This window comes from Amblyomma americanum, chromosome 11, assembly GCF_052857255.1.
Source record: "Amblyomma americanum isolate KBUSLIRL-KWMA chromosome 11, ASM5285725v1, whole genome shotgun sequence".
Lineage (NCBI taxonomy): Eukaryota > Metazoa > Arthropoda > Arachnida > Ixodida > Ixodidae > Amblyomma > Amblyomma americanum.
This window is the reverse complement of record NC_135507.1, coordinates 29788583-29803548: the sequence shown is the minus strand read 5'-3', so window position 1 is coordinate 29803548 and position 14966 is coordinate 29788583. Positions and strand designations below refer to the sequence as shown.

General features: G+C 47.0%; 1 protein-coding gene across 3 annotated transcripts in view; it reads right to left on the bottom strand.

The window, feature by feature from the left end:
• Positions 1-834: 834 nt before the first annotated feature.
• LOC144110194 (uncharacterized) overlaps positions 835-14966 on the bottom strand; it is a 216527-nt gene continuing 202395 nt past the window's right edge. For all 3 annotated transcript variants that reach the window (XM_077643032.1, XM_077643033.1, XM_077643031.1), the window contains 3 exons: positions 12683-12965; positions 5008-5190; positions 835-4261 (listed from right to left, as the gene is read on the bottom strand). In XM_077643032.1, coding sequence (XP_077499158.1) covers positions 4143-4261; positions 5008-5190; positions 12683-12965 — 585 coding nt within the window. In that variant the 3' untranslated portion in view covers positions 835-4142. The remainder of the gene's footprint in view (positions 4262-5007; positions 5191-12682; positions 12966-14966) is intronic.

The window sequence follows — 14966 nt, the reverse complement described above, 5'->3', positions numbered from 1 at the left end:
AGTGCACTGTCTGCACATGCATTGGTGGTGGAGGATTTGTGATTCGTTGTGTTGTGGGGCTACACGTTTTAAGAGCGTCAGCTCTTACTCATCACGTTTCTCGATTTCTTGGGGTCTGCTACCACCTCCCTTCGGCGTGAAATTTTCTAAGCCCGAGGAATTCAAGATGGTGGCCCCATGGTAAATCGATATAGCAACCCAATTGGTGATTGATTGGTGACGTCATTAGTATATCTAATTGGTCCTTGATTGTATAACGAGCTCCAGGACTTTGAGAATCAATAGCCAACGCAATGCAATTCACCGATTCTTCTGTAGGACTGTGTTGCCAAGGCAAAGCTGAGGTGAGGCTTCCCTAATACGTACTGCGTACTGCGAGCAAAAGTCAGACGCAGCCTTTTAAGTGGTTGGATAATGACTCGATCCCAGGCACATAATGCTGGTATGTGACCGAGGGCGCGTGACCAGCGAGCACATCGGACTTGGCGGACCAAGTGCAACACCAATACAACAGAAGAACCATCACAAGAATACTGGAAATAAATATTTATTGTGAGAATCGAGAAGGTATACATCCACACATAAGATGACATAGTCTCGCACGATTTTTTTTCATGCTCAATTCTATGCGCCTCAGAACACAATGACTTTGATCCTCATGCACAAATATTCACAACAACGACACGCTCCAATGATAGCCGAGTATCCGAAGATGTCTTATCAGTTGTGTAAAGCTAAACCAGGAGGAATCCGCTGAGCATACTTGCAGGAGCGCCTAGAGTTAAAGCGTACTGGATACTTCATGACCTTCACTTTTTATCACACACACACACACACACACACACACACAAAAGGATCCAAATTGAATCAGTTTTTTCGAAAAAGTTTCACAAGCAAGGGAATGACCCTGACGTACAGTTCTTCGCCAAAAGACTGTCTGGTTGGGATGCCATAAAGAAGAAAAAAGGAACGAAGTTCTTGGCTGACATTCCTTTCTCATTCTTTATTACTTCTTGGACATACTTCGCAGGCTTTGACATGAACTTTGTTTTGGGACGTACAGTCTGACGATAGTGCACTACAGTGGCGTCACCTGGTGTCACTATAGTGTACGTCCTGTGAGGCTTCAAAGCTATGGAGAGGAAAAGTTCTGCCTTCTCTCCAGGGCTTCGAAATGCAAGAAGTGCCGTTTGAATCTCGTACTACAGTCCGGCGTAAACCTCAGCAAAATGAAGCCCGAACTGTTTTGTCAAGGATTTATGCTTAACGTATCAGTACAATACATATGCTGACTAAAGACACTGCAATATAAATGTCCTAAAAAATGGAAAGCAGTGGGTTCTCTGTCTCCCCAGTCTACCAAAATCCTTCTTTACTGGCCTTGTTATGAAAATGAAAACTACGGAGGAGCTTCGATTGGGACAGACAATCTAAAAATCTAAAAAAGTGCTTCTACACAAACATAAAAACTTCATGGATACGTCCCGCGAGACACGGACAAAACACTCTTCTCATCGCTTACATGATGCATGCACGCATCAAGCAAGTACACACAAACACAAATGAGGAAACACCTAGACCTTTGTTGCATGCCTTAGTAGAGACTGCAAAAAATGCGCGCAGATCCAGTCTGCGCCAGTGGTGCAAAACTAAAAAAGGCAATAGGAAACTAGTTAAAAGCCACTTGCGTAATGCGTGAAATGCAGCTAGTTCGCCAAGTCCGTGAGATAATAGTCCCCTTTCAACTGTTCGCAGCAGGTGCAGGTAACCTGGCTAACGTGAATTTATGAATTTGTGATATTAGTCTCAGCAGTTGTCTCGAAAGATAACTTAAACGAAAAGCACTGCAGGCGAAATCTCCGGGTATTACGAAATACTTTTGTGTCGGGCAGCAGAACTTGTGGTTGACAAACGACAAGAACATTTCTCTTCGACATGGTCCTTGTCGCAACACAAAGAAACAACTATTTCATGAGGATGTTTCTTTTTGTATTACTGCCGACACCTAAAATATAGATCTGCCTTCGAAGTCTTCGTAATCTGTGTTCGAAGAAACGTTCCACGTTAAGTAGCTTGCGAAAAACGTCGGGACACGAGGATGAGCTAGCCAGTGCCTAAGGGGAACATATCTACGATGCCAATCGGCGATTTACGCCGGAAATGGTTTCTTGATCGTATTGAGAATTCATGTCACAGCGAATGACATACACCGACCTGCGCTATGCTGCGCTTTTCACAGACAACTGCAGACGGTGTAGCTTCTTGCGAGAATTGTGTCATATCAAATATCTGGTTAGCACCAGCTGAGAAGCATTAGGCAAGGGGCTTTCAAGTCTTTCCACGTAAGAGGCGTCAGCTGAGTGAATTGACGATGCATGCGCACAATTTTAATGGAACATTCTAATGAAGACTGTCGACTTTAGACTCACAAAATATGGCGTCCTTATTTCTCTCTGGAGGCTCATACAACGTCAGGAACCCCGATACTGACTGGGAACTTTGGTAAGAGGTTTTGTTAAGCTGCTAAAGCGAATTACTTGAAATCTATACACTCTAAATTATGGCTTAAATTCCGAGACCTAATTAAAGTCTTGAAAATCTTACGGTCGTCGAATTCGAATGAATTTCATTTTACGTTTCTTTGTTTAACTTCGGAGAAAGTATTTTTATCTGCGCAGGCGCTAGAAAAGAACTGAGCAAACGCAATGCACAGGTTCTATACAAGTAAAACGAATTGTGCCCATGCTCGTGAGCCGCGAAAGACTAAAAGAGAAAGTGATTTTCTTATCTTATCTGAATTTTAGTAAAAAAGGAAACAATTGCATTAGTTAGGCGATTGCGTAAGCGTTCATACCTACTTTTAATCTCGTGCCCAACACGATAATGTAGCGGTGGTCTTTATGAAACGTAAAAAAATGGAATAATCGTTTTAATAACGCGAAGAGCTACGCACTCAGGGTATTAAGAGTAAAACTAAAGACGTGCTGCTGACACTGGAAGGCACAACAACAAAAAAATTCACGGGGACACATAATTACAATATGTATTGGCAATGCGATAAGATTAGAAGCTGTTGATGCTTTCACCGAAAATGACGTCACATCCAGTCTGGTGACGTCAATTCTCTCCAGCAATGGGCGAATTTTATGAACGATGACGTATTTTGGCCCAATGAGGCTTCTAATGTAACAGCATTACAACGACGACGCCTGTGCCGGTTAAAGAAGCTAAGATACTGACTGCTTCACTCGCGAAACATAGCTGCCTTTTCACTCTGTTATTGGGCTAAGCGCGAACTATAATAAACTAAGTTGCAACAGAAAAAAAAATAAAGCTTATTACAGCATGTGAACCAACCAACGTAAGTATCCCATGCTGCTCCTTGAGGTCAAACTCGATGTGAACGTCGTGTCCGCCAACGTCAACAGCATTGAAGCTGAAGGAGACCTCATGGGCGTCAGTGGCTTTTAGGTCCTCTAGCAAAAAAATATATGGAGAACCCAGCACCTAATACTAGATTGTCCCACACCGGGAGTCGATTTCCAAGTTAATCTGGTTCCGATCTTCCATGCCTCTCTATACTAAGTTCACTGAAGCTCCGCACTCTTCAAGAGCACTTTGAAGCGCACGATATACCGCGACGTTGACTTCATAGTAAGTCCAAAGAAAGTTCACATTTAACGCACAAATAGAACGTCCGGCACAATGCGGCCAATGGAATGGCGCCATCAGACGCTGTCGGCGTTCACCTTGGCAATGTTCCAGCACAGAATGTGAACGCTGCACAACAATGTGGGAATGGGGAAAAGCGGCAGTTTCTTAAATGACACACACGGGGGCGCACCAAGTTCTGACGCACGGCATTGGCAACGCACGTATCGTGGACAACGCACCCAACACTAGTCGCAGTCTTTTAGCTGACTTCAGGGATGACGATGTCGGTCGTATACACGTGCGCATCGCTCACTGCGCAGACTCGGTATCCGTCGTGTCGGGTCGGGGCACCTCGATGCGCATCGAAGTCGTTGGGGTCAAGCATTGGCAGTGTTGAGCTAGTCGGTGGTGGTGGTAGAAAGAGGGCGCTTTCGCACGGCCCTCACCAAGTAGGCCATGTTCGCGCACACAGAGATCTTGCGGCCCTCTCAGCGCCGGGACTGCAGGTGCCGGCATGGTCCGTTGAAAATCGAGTTGAATGCCGCTGCACTGCTCGGCCCGTGATGACTGCTGGAACCGTCCCTGACATACCGCACACTGCTTTCTCCTGCGTATTCGAGAGAACGGCTCATAATTTACTGGTTCACACGTTAAGTTCAGATGAAAAACAATTTAACTGCTACAGGTATAGTTCCTCTGGCAGAATTTGATTTCTAGAGAGAGATCATTTCGTATATAGTGGCGTTGTAGCTTTTACGTGCGCTGATGGCGGTGAATGTGAAATTAGGCCGTTTAAATTTAAAAAAAATCAACAAGGATGTCTTGGAATATTTATCCCAGAAGGGCCTAGGGGCTCAAAATAGTTAGAAAAGAGTACTTAAACTTGTCTTAACGGTGCTTAGTAGAAACAGCGCTTGAAGCGCAACAAGGTGAAAACAACAAAGAAAACATAAAATAGATGATAACCTACTAACTTGTCTCTCTTCCTTCGGAATAAATCAGAGAGCTGCCCGCTATTGTACGTGTTCTTTGCAAACTTCGCCCTGCTTCGCTGTAGAAACATGGCTCCTCAAAAGTAGACTTTTTAACACGTGTTACGACTAGAAGCCAGGTGCGGTGAAAGAAATCAGGATGATTGTCTTAACTGCTTTCTTCCGTTTTAGCCTCCATATACTAGCTAGTGATCCCTCGCCTGATGATCGCCTGCACTTATGGCTTTACAAGAGCCTCTCTAATGCCGGAGAAAGCAGTGGCCGTTTCTACGCTGGGGAACACCGACACACACTCACTGTCTTGAGCCACTAGAGTGTTTCGAAGCACAGCTTTCGCTAGTCTTGGGCTAGTAGATCTTACTGGAGGAAGAGTAGAGTATGTCCATGCTGGGCGTGTTGCACTCGTCGAGCTTGTTGCGGCGTCGACGCTGCCAGACGCAGCCCCAGACGAGCAGCAGCACCACCTGAGCCATGAGGAACATGGAGCACGCCACGATGAGGCCGACCACGTTGATGCATCCGGAGCCGTCCGTGGACATCATCACTGCGAACAAACACGGGGACGACGAATGGTGTGAGTGACAGGCACGGTGGTAAGTGGAAGCGGGTTATTTAAAACTCGGTGAATTCGAACTTCCGGTTAATTCGAACTGCCTCTTCGGTCCCGTTAGTATAAATAGTCATAGGAACGCCTGCCTCAGCCACAGGCCTGAATAATTAACGATTTATACAAAAGGACGCGTTGATCCTGTCAGTATCAAGTTCTCCCCTTAATTACAACTCGCCGTGGTTCGAAGAAATTTTCGGTCCAGTTAGAATTGTAATCACCGAGAGTGGACTGTATCTGAATTGGCTGGCTCACAGATTTTTATTTTTTTGGAAAATAGACAGCACAACGAACCGGACGGACCGGGGCGAAAGTCGAATCTCGGACTGACGAACAGGAGCGAATAAAAACGTCAGCACTTGCGTCTGTTGTCGCTCCTAGTCGCCCTCTTCACTGCTATGTTAATTTGCCGAAAATATCGCTGACACCTCGGGTGTATAGACCTGACTATATCTGCAAGTCATGAGACATGCACCTTGCTTCGGCGAAAAAGTCGGGGGCCATGTTTCACTGCGTAGGCAGTGCGCAGTATCAATAAGAAAACACATTTTGTCTGTGCTTCATACGAGTTCTCACGATAGTGACTGTAGTCCTAGTTACACTTGGATGACGACAGCTCCACCAGCGCCTATGTTCTAACTGGACGTGCGATGATATCCGTAGGCATGCAGCCTTTTGGAGGGACTCTTTATGCGTCGATCTAGGCGGTGGCTTGCGCATGCACAACTCTACGTACCCTGCACGGTAACAGTTGCTACACGCTTATTCGCGCGAACTCGGATGTCTTTACCGTCACTCTATGAACAACACAAAAGAAAGGGAAGAGAATCCAGCGCCCTTGACCGGCATAGACTGCATCTGGCAGCGTCCGAGCACGGCCGACTCGGAACAATAACGAAGCGGCCTGACCAGTGCACGAAGGGATACGAGATGGACTCGAAGATTGAGAGTATGGAAGGAAAATACTGAAAAGCAAAAAGAAGGGAACACTTGAACCAGCGTCGAAACAGCAGGAAAAACAAAAGCAAAGGTGGCGAGAGGTTGAACGCACTGCTCAGCTACACGCACAGGTCGTGCACGGCGTGCGCATTGCCACAGCCTACCCTCCCGTTCCGCCCCTCTTCCTCGAAAAGGCAATCTGTATGCAGATGCTCGGGCGGCCGAGAGATGAAGCGGCGTCGAAGGCCTCGTACCCGTCACGACCGAGCCCACGGGGACGACGGGGGCGCGGTATGCGAGACCCAGTGTGAGGCCTCAAAGGGTTGGTCGGTCAATTCGACTAGACTGACCGCATGCCATAGATATCTGCAGGTGGGGAGCGCCGCGCCTCGTCGGGTACATGGGGGGAAGGGGGGCAAGGGAGGTGGAGGGGGTGCTCTATTGATGTGCAGATTGTGGGTTTGGTTCCGCGGCAGGAAATGATGTCTGCCCCCTTCCTTCTATTTGTTTGTTCCCAACACTTCTGTACAGTGGCTTGCCGGCCGCAGCCTACTCACGACACATTCCGATGAATGAAAAATAATGCCCCTGTATTGAAAATATGGCGCCCCCCCCCCCCCCCCCCCCACGGTTATATGGTAGCAGCTTAAGTGGAACCTTGCGTTTCTCATGGCCTGTTTCGCCACGTTGGCAGTTGTAGCCTTAGCTACCAGAGGGCGCACGCTATTGTAGCCTCTTCAGTTTGCTTCAGTTACTCATTTAAATATTCTAAATTCCTTTTCCTTGTTTATGGTTCATGGGTGTTTAGCGTCCAAAAGCGACTCAGGCTGTGAGAGACGCCGTAGTGAAGGGTTCCGGAAATTTCGACCACCTGGGGTTCTTTAACGTGCACTGACATCGCACAGCACACGGGCCTCTAGAACTTCGCCTCCATCGAAATTCGACCACCGCGGCCAGGATCGAACCCGCGTCTTTTGGGCCAGCAGCCGAGCGCCATAACCACTCGGCCACCGCGGCGGCTGCACCTTTTGCTTGTACTGCGTTTAAAATTGTTTGATACGCGCCTAAATAGGCACACAGCGGTCAGGCTGTGTCATCGTGTCGACCTACGACGAAAGGCGTGTTGAGCTTGGGTATTTTGGCTATTGGTTATTGGCGTTGAGCTTAGGCTATTTATTTTTTTTTTTGCACAGTCTGGCGAGCCGCGCAACTGTGCATTTTCTCTACTCTGGAGGCGCTTGTACTTACGGCGCTTCGATCACGCTTCAACTTGTGCGGTCTTCGCCCACACGGCTGCCTCTCAATTTGAACTAACGCGGCGTGGCTTTGCGAAGCAGTTCGGCATACCCGGCAAGGCGGCGCCGCGCATTTGCAAACTTACCGGGACGAGCAAGAAGAAGAGTAAAACTTTGGAGGCTGACCAGAATCGAACCAAGATTGATCGAAGCGGCAGCATTAAAACCGGGAGGCTCGAGAATGGATTCGGCGAGAAGCGCACGATAACTCGATCGAACTTAAACGAGGGATAGAAAAAGAAAGTAATAAAGAGAAACGAAACAGAAACAAAGGGAGAAGACGGCTCGCAGAGCGCTTTGGGTTCTGTCCGGAGACGAGTCATGGAAATTTATGCGCGCCGTAAATTTTTCACGCAGCCAGCGGCGATCCTGGCGTCTGCGCCACTGCCGTGGCGCAGGCGCCAGGGCCACCGCGTTTCCGCACTCGACGAAAACGATCCCGGCACGAATGGACGAACTTGCACGCGCGAATTCGCTAAAACGGTGCAGTACTGTATAAGCTAGGCATCGGCAGCAGCAGATGGGTGCCCGATTTCAAAGCTGCTTGTACAGGTATCTCCAATATAAAAGGGAGCACATCATCCGCATTCAACCAAGGATTACTCCGTGAGAGTGACTCAGAAGTACACTTTTCCCTTTGTTCTTAAGTCTCCACGCAGCCCATGCAATCGATCCAATATTATAAATGAATGGTATCACTCCAGGCTTTTATTGGACCGGCCTTTGCCAATACATTTCCAATATTGGTTCGATTACTTGTGTTGGTTGGATTACGCTGGAGGCTTAAATCCCACGAAATATTTTCGACTTTAGTGTTGAAGTAGCTACACAATTCGAATTCGTTCTTGTGTACAGGCTGACTATCAGCTTCACATTGGTGCTAGCTGTGCGTCCCAATCGGTTCATGATGTTCCAGTATCTGTATTCTGTACAGGCTCGACAGCCAAGCTACCAACGAATCACAATACGCTATTACGAGTGAATAACTCGACGAGTTAGACCCGTGACTCGCTGAAGAAAGTCTTGTAATTGCCTAGTTGGTGCTCGACGATTCACGGGATATTTACTGGCGCAAAAGGAAAATCACGGTCAGATGGAAGGCCGATGTCCTGTCCTAGCTTATGTCCTGTCATTCATCTTACATAAATGGTTTATAGACAGTTTATAGACTTCTTATAGACTCTAGTACCTTCCTATAGATATTTCTTTTCGTCTATTCATAGTCTATAGACTGTCTATAAAGAAACGTCTACTAAATGTGTATGGCCATAAATCTATAGATTGTCTATAGACAGTAGCATTTGTATTGCCTATAGACTGTTCTCTAGGGTTTGTCAATAGAGAGTCTATAGACTTTATAGACAGAAGTCGATGGACAGTCTATAGACTGTCTAAAGAAATTTTTGTAACGGTCTTCCTTCTGTCCGTACCCTCCTTTGAGGCCAATTTATGTGCCTGAAGTGACTGAGACTAGCTGTAGCTTCTTCAGCACTGCACGGACGTGGCGAGACTGAGCACGGCTTTTCCCTGAGAAGCCGGGCGAACTGGCGCGTCTAATGGCTATCCGGCGGGCGCGGGAAAGAAGCGGCGCTCCATTTTCCGCCAAGCGCGCACGGGGTCAGCCCTCCACGAGGAAGCAATTTGCCAAGTTTTGGGGGGCCCGTAATGAAAGCTGCGCGTCCATCAATCAGCTGACCAGCAGCGGCAGGCAGCAGCTTCGCCGCAGCTACCTCGAGAGATGGGCTCCAAGGAGGGGCTCAAAGGCGCGAGACGGCAGAGTACACGTTCTCCGTACGGCTGCTTCTTTTTCCGCTCATTTCTGCCAGGCCGTATAAGAGCACAGAGGAAAAAAAAAAGGCTTAATTACTGGACGGTGATTGGGCTATAAAACAAAGCAGCGAACTTGATGATCTCCCTCACGCTCTTAGTTCTGTTTTTCTCTCCTGTCGTCGTCAGGGGAAAAAAAAGACTACGGGATCGTGGCAGCTCGGATAGTAACGAGGCGGCTCGGATAGCTTCTCCACTCGCTACGATCTTCAAAATCGGAGAGGAAAGAAGAAGAACCGCGGCTGAGAAAACGTGCTTTGAACACTGCAGCCAGTTACGGGTCAATGTCATGGTTGCGTCGTGAAACTCTAAAACAGAAAGGAGTAAAAACGGGAATAAACTGCCCCCTAGTGCACTCGCGTGTATAGAAGGGAGTGCTCTAGAGGACAGCTTACTCCATTTTTACTCCCATATAGGCCCATTCGTGTTTAGAGTGCACCTCTGGATGACTGAAACAGCACCGGCAGAACCATCAGCTTTTTATGAATTTAAAAAGCAAGCTGGTGAGACCTTGAGTGCACCTTGAATGACGCTTTTTGCGTTCATGCCGCTGCCTAACTGGCTAACTGAATTTTTGTCGTGTTGTGACAGTCATGGAGAAGATGGGGCCTTCGTACCCAGACTAAGATGTGATGAACAAGAAAGCTTACATGCTACAAGCGTTAGGCTCCACAAAAGGAAGACAATGTTTACTCTATTGGGTATTGTGACGGTGTTTGAAGGCATCTCGTTTTACAAGTGGCCAACTGATATCTCCGCATGGCCCTCGGCCGTACGCTGAATGAAGTCTCTTATATATATAATTGGTTTTGGGGGAAAGGAAATGGCGCAGTATCTGTCTCATATATCGTTGGACACCTGAACCGCGCCGTAAGGGAAGGGATAAAGGCGGGAGTGAAAGAAGAAAGGAAGAAATAGGTGCCGTAGTGGAGGGCTCCGGAATAATTTCGACCACCTGGGGATCTTTAACATGCACTGACATCGCACAGCACACGGGCGCCTTAGCGTTTTTCCTCCATAAAAACGCAGCCGCCGCGGTCGGGTTCGAACCGGGGAACTCCGGATCAGTAGTCGCTAAACCCGGTCTAGGTGTAACGCAGAAGTTTGTCATCAACTTCTTAACAACATAGATATCGACAAGCTTTTTTTTAACAGCGCTAGACAGCAGGACATAGAACAAGAGACAAACAGCGCAGTGTTTTTCTTTTCTTGTTCTATGTCCTGCTGTCTAACGCTTTTCGAGAAAGCTCGTTATGGATTACCGACTCGCCCAATATGCCATTCATAAACATTCAGCGGGGTACCAGGAGCATTTCTTTAACCGCATAAGATTTAAGGAGTTAAGACTTAACTCGTCATTAAATTTCTCCCCGTGAAATTAAAATATTGAAGGTAATGGTCCATTATTCTGATGTGTAGGAAAATCTTTCTTTTAAAGTGTTTTCAGCGATCGCACCGAACAGTTCAGACTGCCATATAAAACCAATGGGGAACGCTTTTGACTATAGTAAAAACGTGAATAGAAAAAAATACAAGGCTGCCGTCGGGTGACCTGTGGATATATTGATTGTTATAGTGAAATGTCACATTACATGAAAAAAAGTGCATTCATAAATGGTTTCCCGCTCAAACATGCTTTTGTCCAAATTGCTGGGTATGATTTCCGCTGCCCCAGCTCAGGTGCTTCAGTATCGATGGCAGATGCCGGGGCTAGCAAAAATCGTTTCCTTCCTTTTTATTATTACGTTAATAAAAACCACTTAATACTACTATAGCGAAATGTTACATTACATGAAAAAAGTGCATTCATAAATGGTTTCCCGCTCAAACATGCTTTAAGTCCAAATTGCTGGGTATGATTTCCGCTGCCCCAGCTCAGGTGCTTCAGTATCGATGACAGATGCCGGGGCGAGCAAAAACCGTTTCCTTCCTTTTTATTATTACGTTAATAAAAACCTCTTAATACTACTATAGTGAAATGTTACATTACATGAAAAAATTGCATTCATAAACGCGTTCCCGCTCAAACATGCTTTTGTCCAAATTGCTGGGTATGATTTCCGCTGCCCCAGCTCAGGTGCTTCAGTATCGATGGCGGATGCCGGGGCTAGCAAAAATCGTTTCCTTCCTTTTTATTATTACGTTAATAAAAACCACTTAATATTACTATAGTGAAATGTTACATTACATGAAAAAAGTGCATTCATAAACGCATTCCCGCTCAAACATGATTTTGTCCAAATTGCTGGGTATGATTCCCGCTGCCCCAGCTCAGGTGCTGCAGTATCGATGGCAGATGCCGGGGCTAGCAAAAATCGTTTCCTTCCTTTTTATTATTACGTTAATAAAAACTTCTTAATACTACTATAGTGAAATGTTACATTACATGAAGTGCATTCATAAACGCGTTCCCGCTCAAACATGCTTTTGTCCAAATTGCTGGGTATGATTTCCGCTGCCCCAGCTCAGGTGCTTCAGTATCGATGGCAGATGCCGGGGCTAGCAAAAATCGTTTCCTTCCTTTTTATTATTACGTTAATAAAAACCACTTAATACTACTATAGCGAAATGTTACATTACATGAAAAAAGTGCATTCATAAATGGTTTCCCGCTCAAACATGCTTTAAGTCCAAATTGCTGGGTATGATTTCCGCTGCCCCAGCTCAGGTGCTTCAGTATCGATGACAGATGCCGGGGCGAGCAAAAACCGTTTCCTTCCTTTTTATTATTACGTTAATAAAAACCTCTTAATACTACTATAGTGAAATGTTACATTACATGAAAAAATTGCATTCATAAACGCGTTCCCGCTCAAACATGCTTTTGTCCAAATTGCTGGGTATGATTTCCGCTGCCCCAGCTCAGGTGCTTCAGTATCGATGGCGGATGCCGGGGCTAGCAAAAATCGTTTCCTTCCTTTTTATTATTACGTTAATAAAAACCACTTAATATTACTATAGTGAAATGTTACATTACATGAAAAAAGTGCATTCATAAACGCATTCCCGCTCAAACATGATTTTGTCCAAATTGCTGGGTATGATTCCCGCTGCCCCAGCTCAGGTGCTGCAGTATCGATGGCAGATGCCGGGGCTAGCAAAAATAGTTTCCTTCCTTTTTATTATTACGTTAATAAAAACTTCTTAATACTACTATAGTGAAATGTTACATTACATGAAGTGCATTCATAAACGCGTTCCCGCTCAAACATGCTTTTGTCCAAATTGCTGGGTATGAAAAAGTCTACTTTTGCACACTTTACTTTTGAAAGCTGCAGCCTCGCGCTGGTAGCTTCCACCCGACTGAAAGGAGCAGTGAGACGGAGTGTGCACCCGGCGTATACCCGCCGGCGCGAGTTGCCACTCACTGGTGTCCTGCTTGGAAGAGCCGTCCAGCCCGTTCTCGCCATCCTTGTGCTGGGACCTGGCGAAGCCGAACTTGTCGGTGATGTGGATCGTCTGCACCACCACCAGTTCGTCGTCCTCCTCGTCGTCACTCTGACCGGGGGCGTTGGACGAGCGGCGAGATCGGCGACGCCACACCCCGTCGACCGTAGGGAGGGGACCGTCCTCGGTCCACCGGCGGCGGCGGCGACCGAAGGAGTCCACCTCCCGGCCATACGCACTTTGGCCTTTCTCCGCACAGCGGGCCTGCGGACGACGGAGGTGAATCCGGGGCAAGAGAATTCATGAGGCGTGCCGAACGAACCCGCTGGAGGTTTAAACGTGATAAAAACCTTTAATACCACAGACGTAATACTATACGATGTTCGTACGCTGTCTGTAAGGGTCGACAGAAGGAGCAACCCAAGCAGCACAAGTAATTGGCCCAACATTGAAGCTGTATTGGCAAAGCTGGCCCTACAAAGGACCAGGATGGGACCATCGATTTGCAATATTGGGCCGATCAGCTGTGCTGCTTGGGAATTACTGCCGGTGGCTCCCAACAGATGTAAAAGAATGGCTGCGGTTCAACGTGGCTTGAGCCTAGTTATACGAGCGAACGCTCTGTTAAGCATGGTCTCTACTGTCTCAAATCAAATGTCAAGGTCAAGGTCAATTAGTATTTAATGGCCACAGTCATATGATCACGTGGTCGTACTACCATAGCTTGAGCCATACCACCACGCAGTAAAGTTCAGTTTGACCTTGTGAGGCATCGAAGGCCATTGTCGATGTGGTGCCCACTGTCTCTAATCAAACGTCAAGGTCCAAGGTCAATTAGTATTTAATGGCCACAGTCATATGATCACGTGGTCGTACTACCATAGCTTGGGCCATACCACCACGCAGTTACGTACGGTTTGACCTTGTGAGGCATCGAAGGTCATTGTCTCATCCGCATCGAAATCTGAAGTTGTACCCCGAAGAGTAGAGCTCCCGCTCTAAAACAGCTTTGCTTTCTTTAATGTAACTTGACCTTGTAGTTACGCAGTTGACATTGCAGCCTAGGTGTCGAACTTCTAACCTTATCGTTATCTCTGCTGATCGCAAGGTCACGGGATCGAATCCCAGCCGCGGCGGCGGCGGTGTCAGCGCACAGTAAAATACCCCGGGTGATCGAATTTAGGCCGGAGCCCTTCGCGGTGACGTCTCTTATTAGCCTAAAGCGCATATTTGGGACGTCGAGCCGCACATGCCATTTCGTGTACCTCTTCGTAATCTTGTTTGAATTTTTGCTCAAGTTCCTTCCGTGCCTAAACCAAAGACACCCGGTTTTCTCCTTGCTGTACAAGCCCTATTCGCACAGAGCTGTGATCCCTTGTCGTTCACATAAAATGAGAGCCACAAATGCTTCGGTTTAGTAAGGTGTACGAAATTCCCCGCCAGGCTGCGCTATCATCGACAAAATGCATGCTGCGCCTCTCAGCACCTTGCATTTCTGTGCCATCGTTGCATAAGCTTCCCAAGAGGCACAGGTAATTGGCCGAATATAGGAGAAGGATGGTTTCACACTGGTCCCCTGTAGGACCAGCCTTTGCGAATACATCTCGAACATTGGGCTGATTACCTGCGCTGCTTGGGTTGCGTTTAGGCAGCGGTTGAATGGCGGGAGAGAACATCGACAGTTTCGTATGGGCAACAATCGGAAAGCGTATACGAATGAATAGAAGTGGCCAGATCTTGCAGAAATACGTACTCAAACATTCCACAGTTTAAAGGGAATGCATGGTTCTGGCACCTGACATCTAAAGAGGAACTGTTGCTCGGAAATCATAGCCATGGACAACTTAGAATCAAGCCACTGTCTTCCTACGCAACCCGGAAACAATTTGAGGCGTTTTTTTTACCACCGAAAAAGAATTAAAAATGTCCGTTTTACATGTAAAGGAACGATCATTTCCTGTCATCTGTAAACCGGTCACTACAGCTACTACAGCTGATGAAAATGTGGAGCGTCAAAATTTACGTCCCGATATGTTGATACAGTCGAAGAATTCGTTAGTTTTGCGAACCTCGGGACGAGTGCACAATGACAATACCTGGACCCACAACGCCATGCTAATACATGGCACAAACGCACGCTACAGGTGCTGCGGCAAGCCGAATAAAACGCCGGACAACAGAACCGTTCCTGCTTCTGGAGGTCCTCTGTTCGAGTTCACGGACCCGTGGCACCCTTAGCGCCAACGTCGGCGGAGGGACCGGACT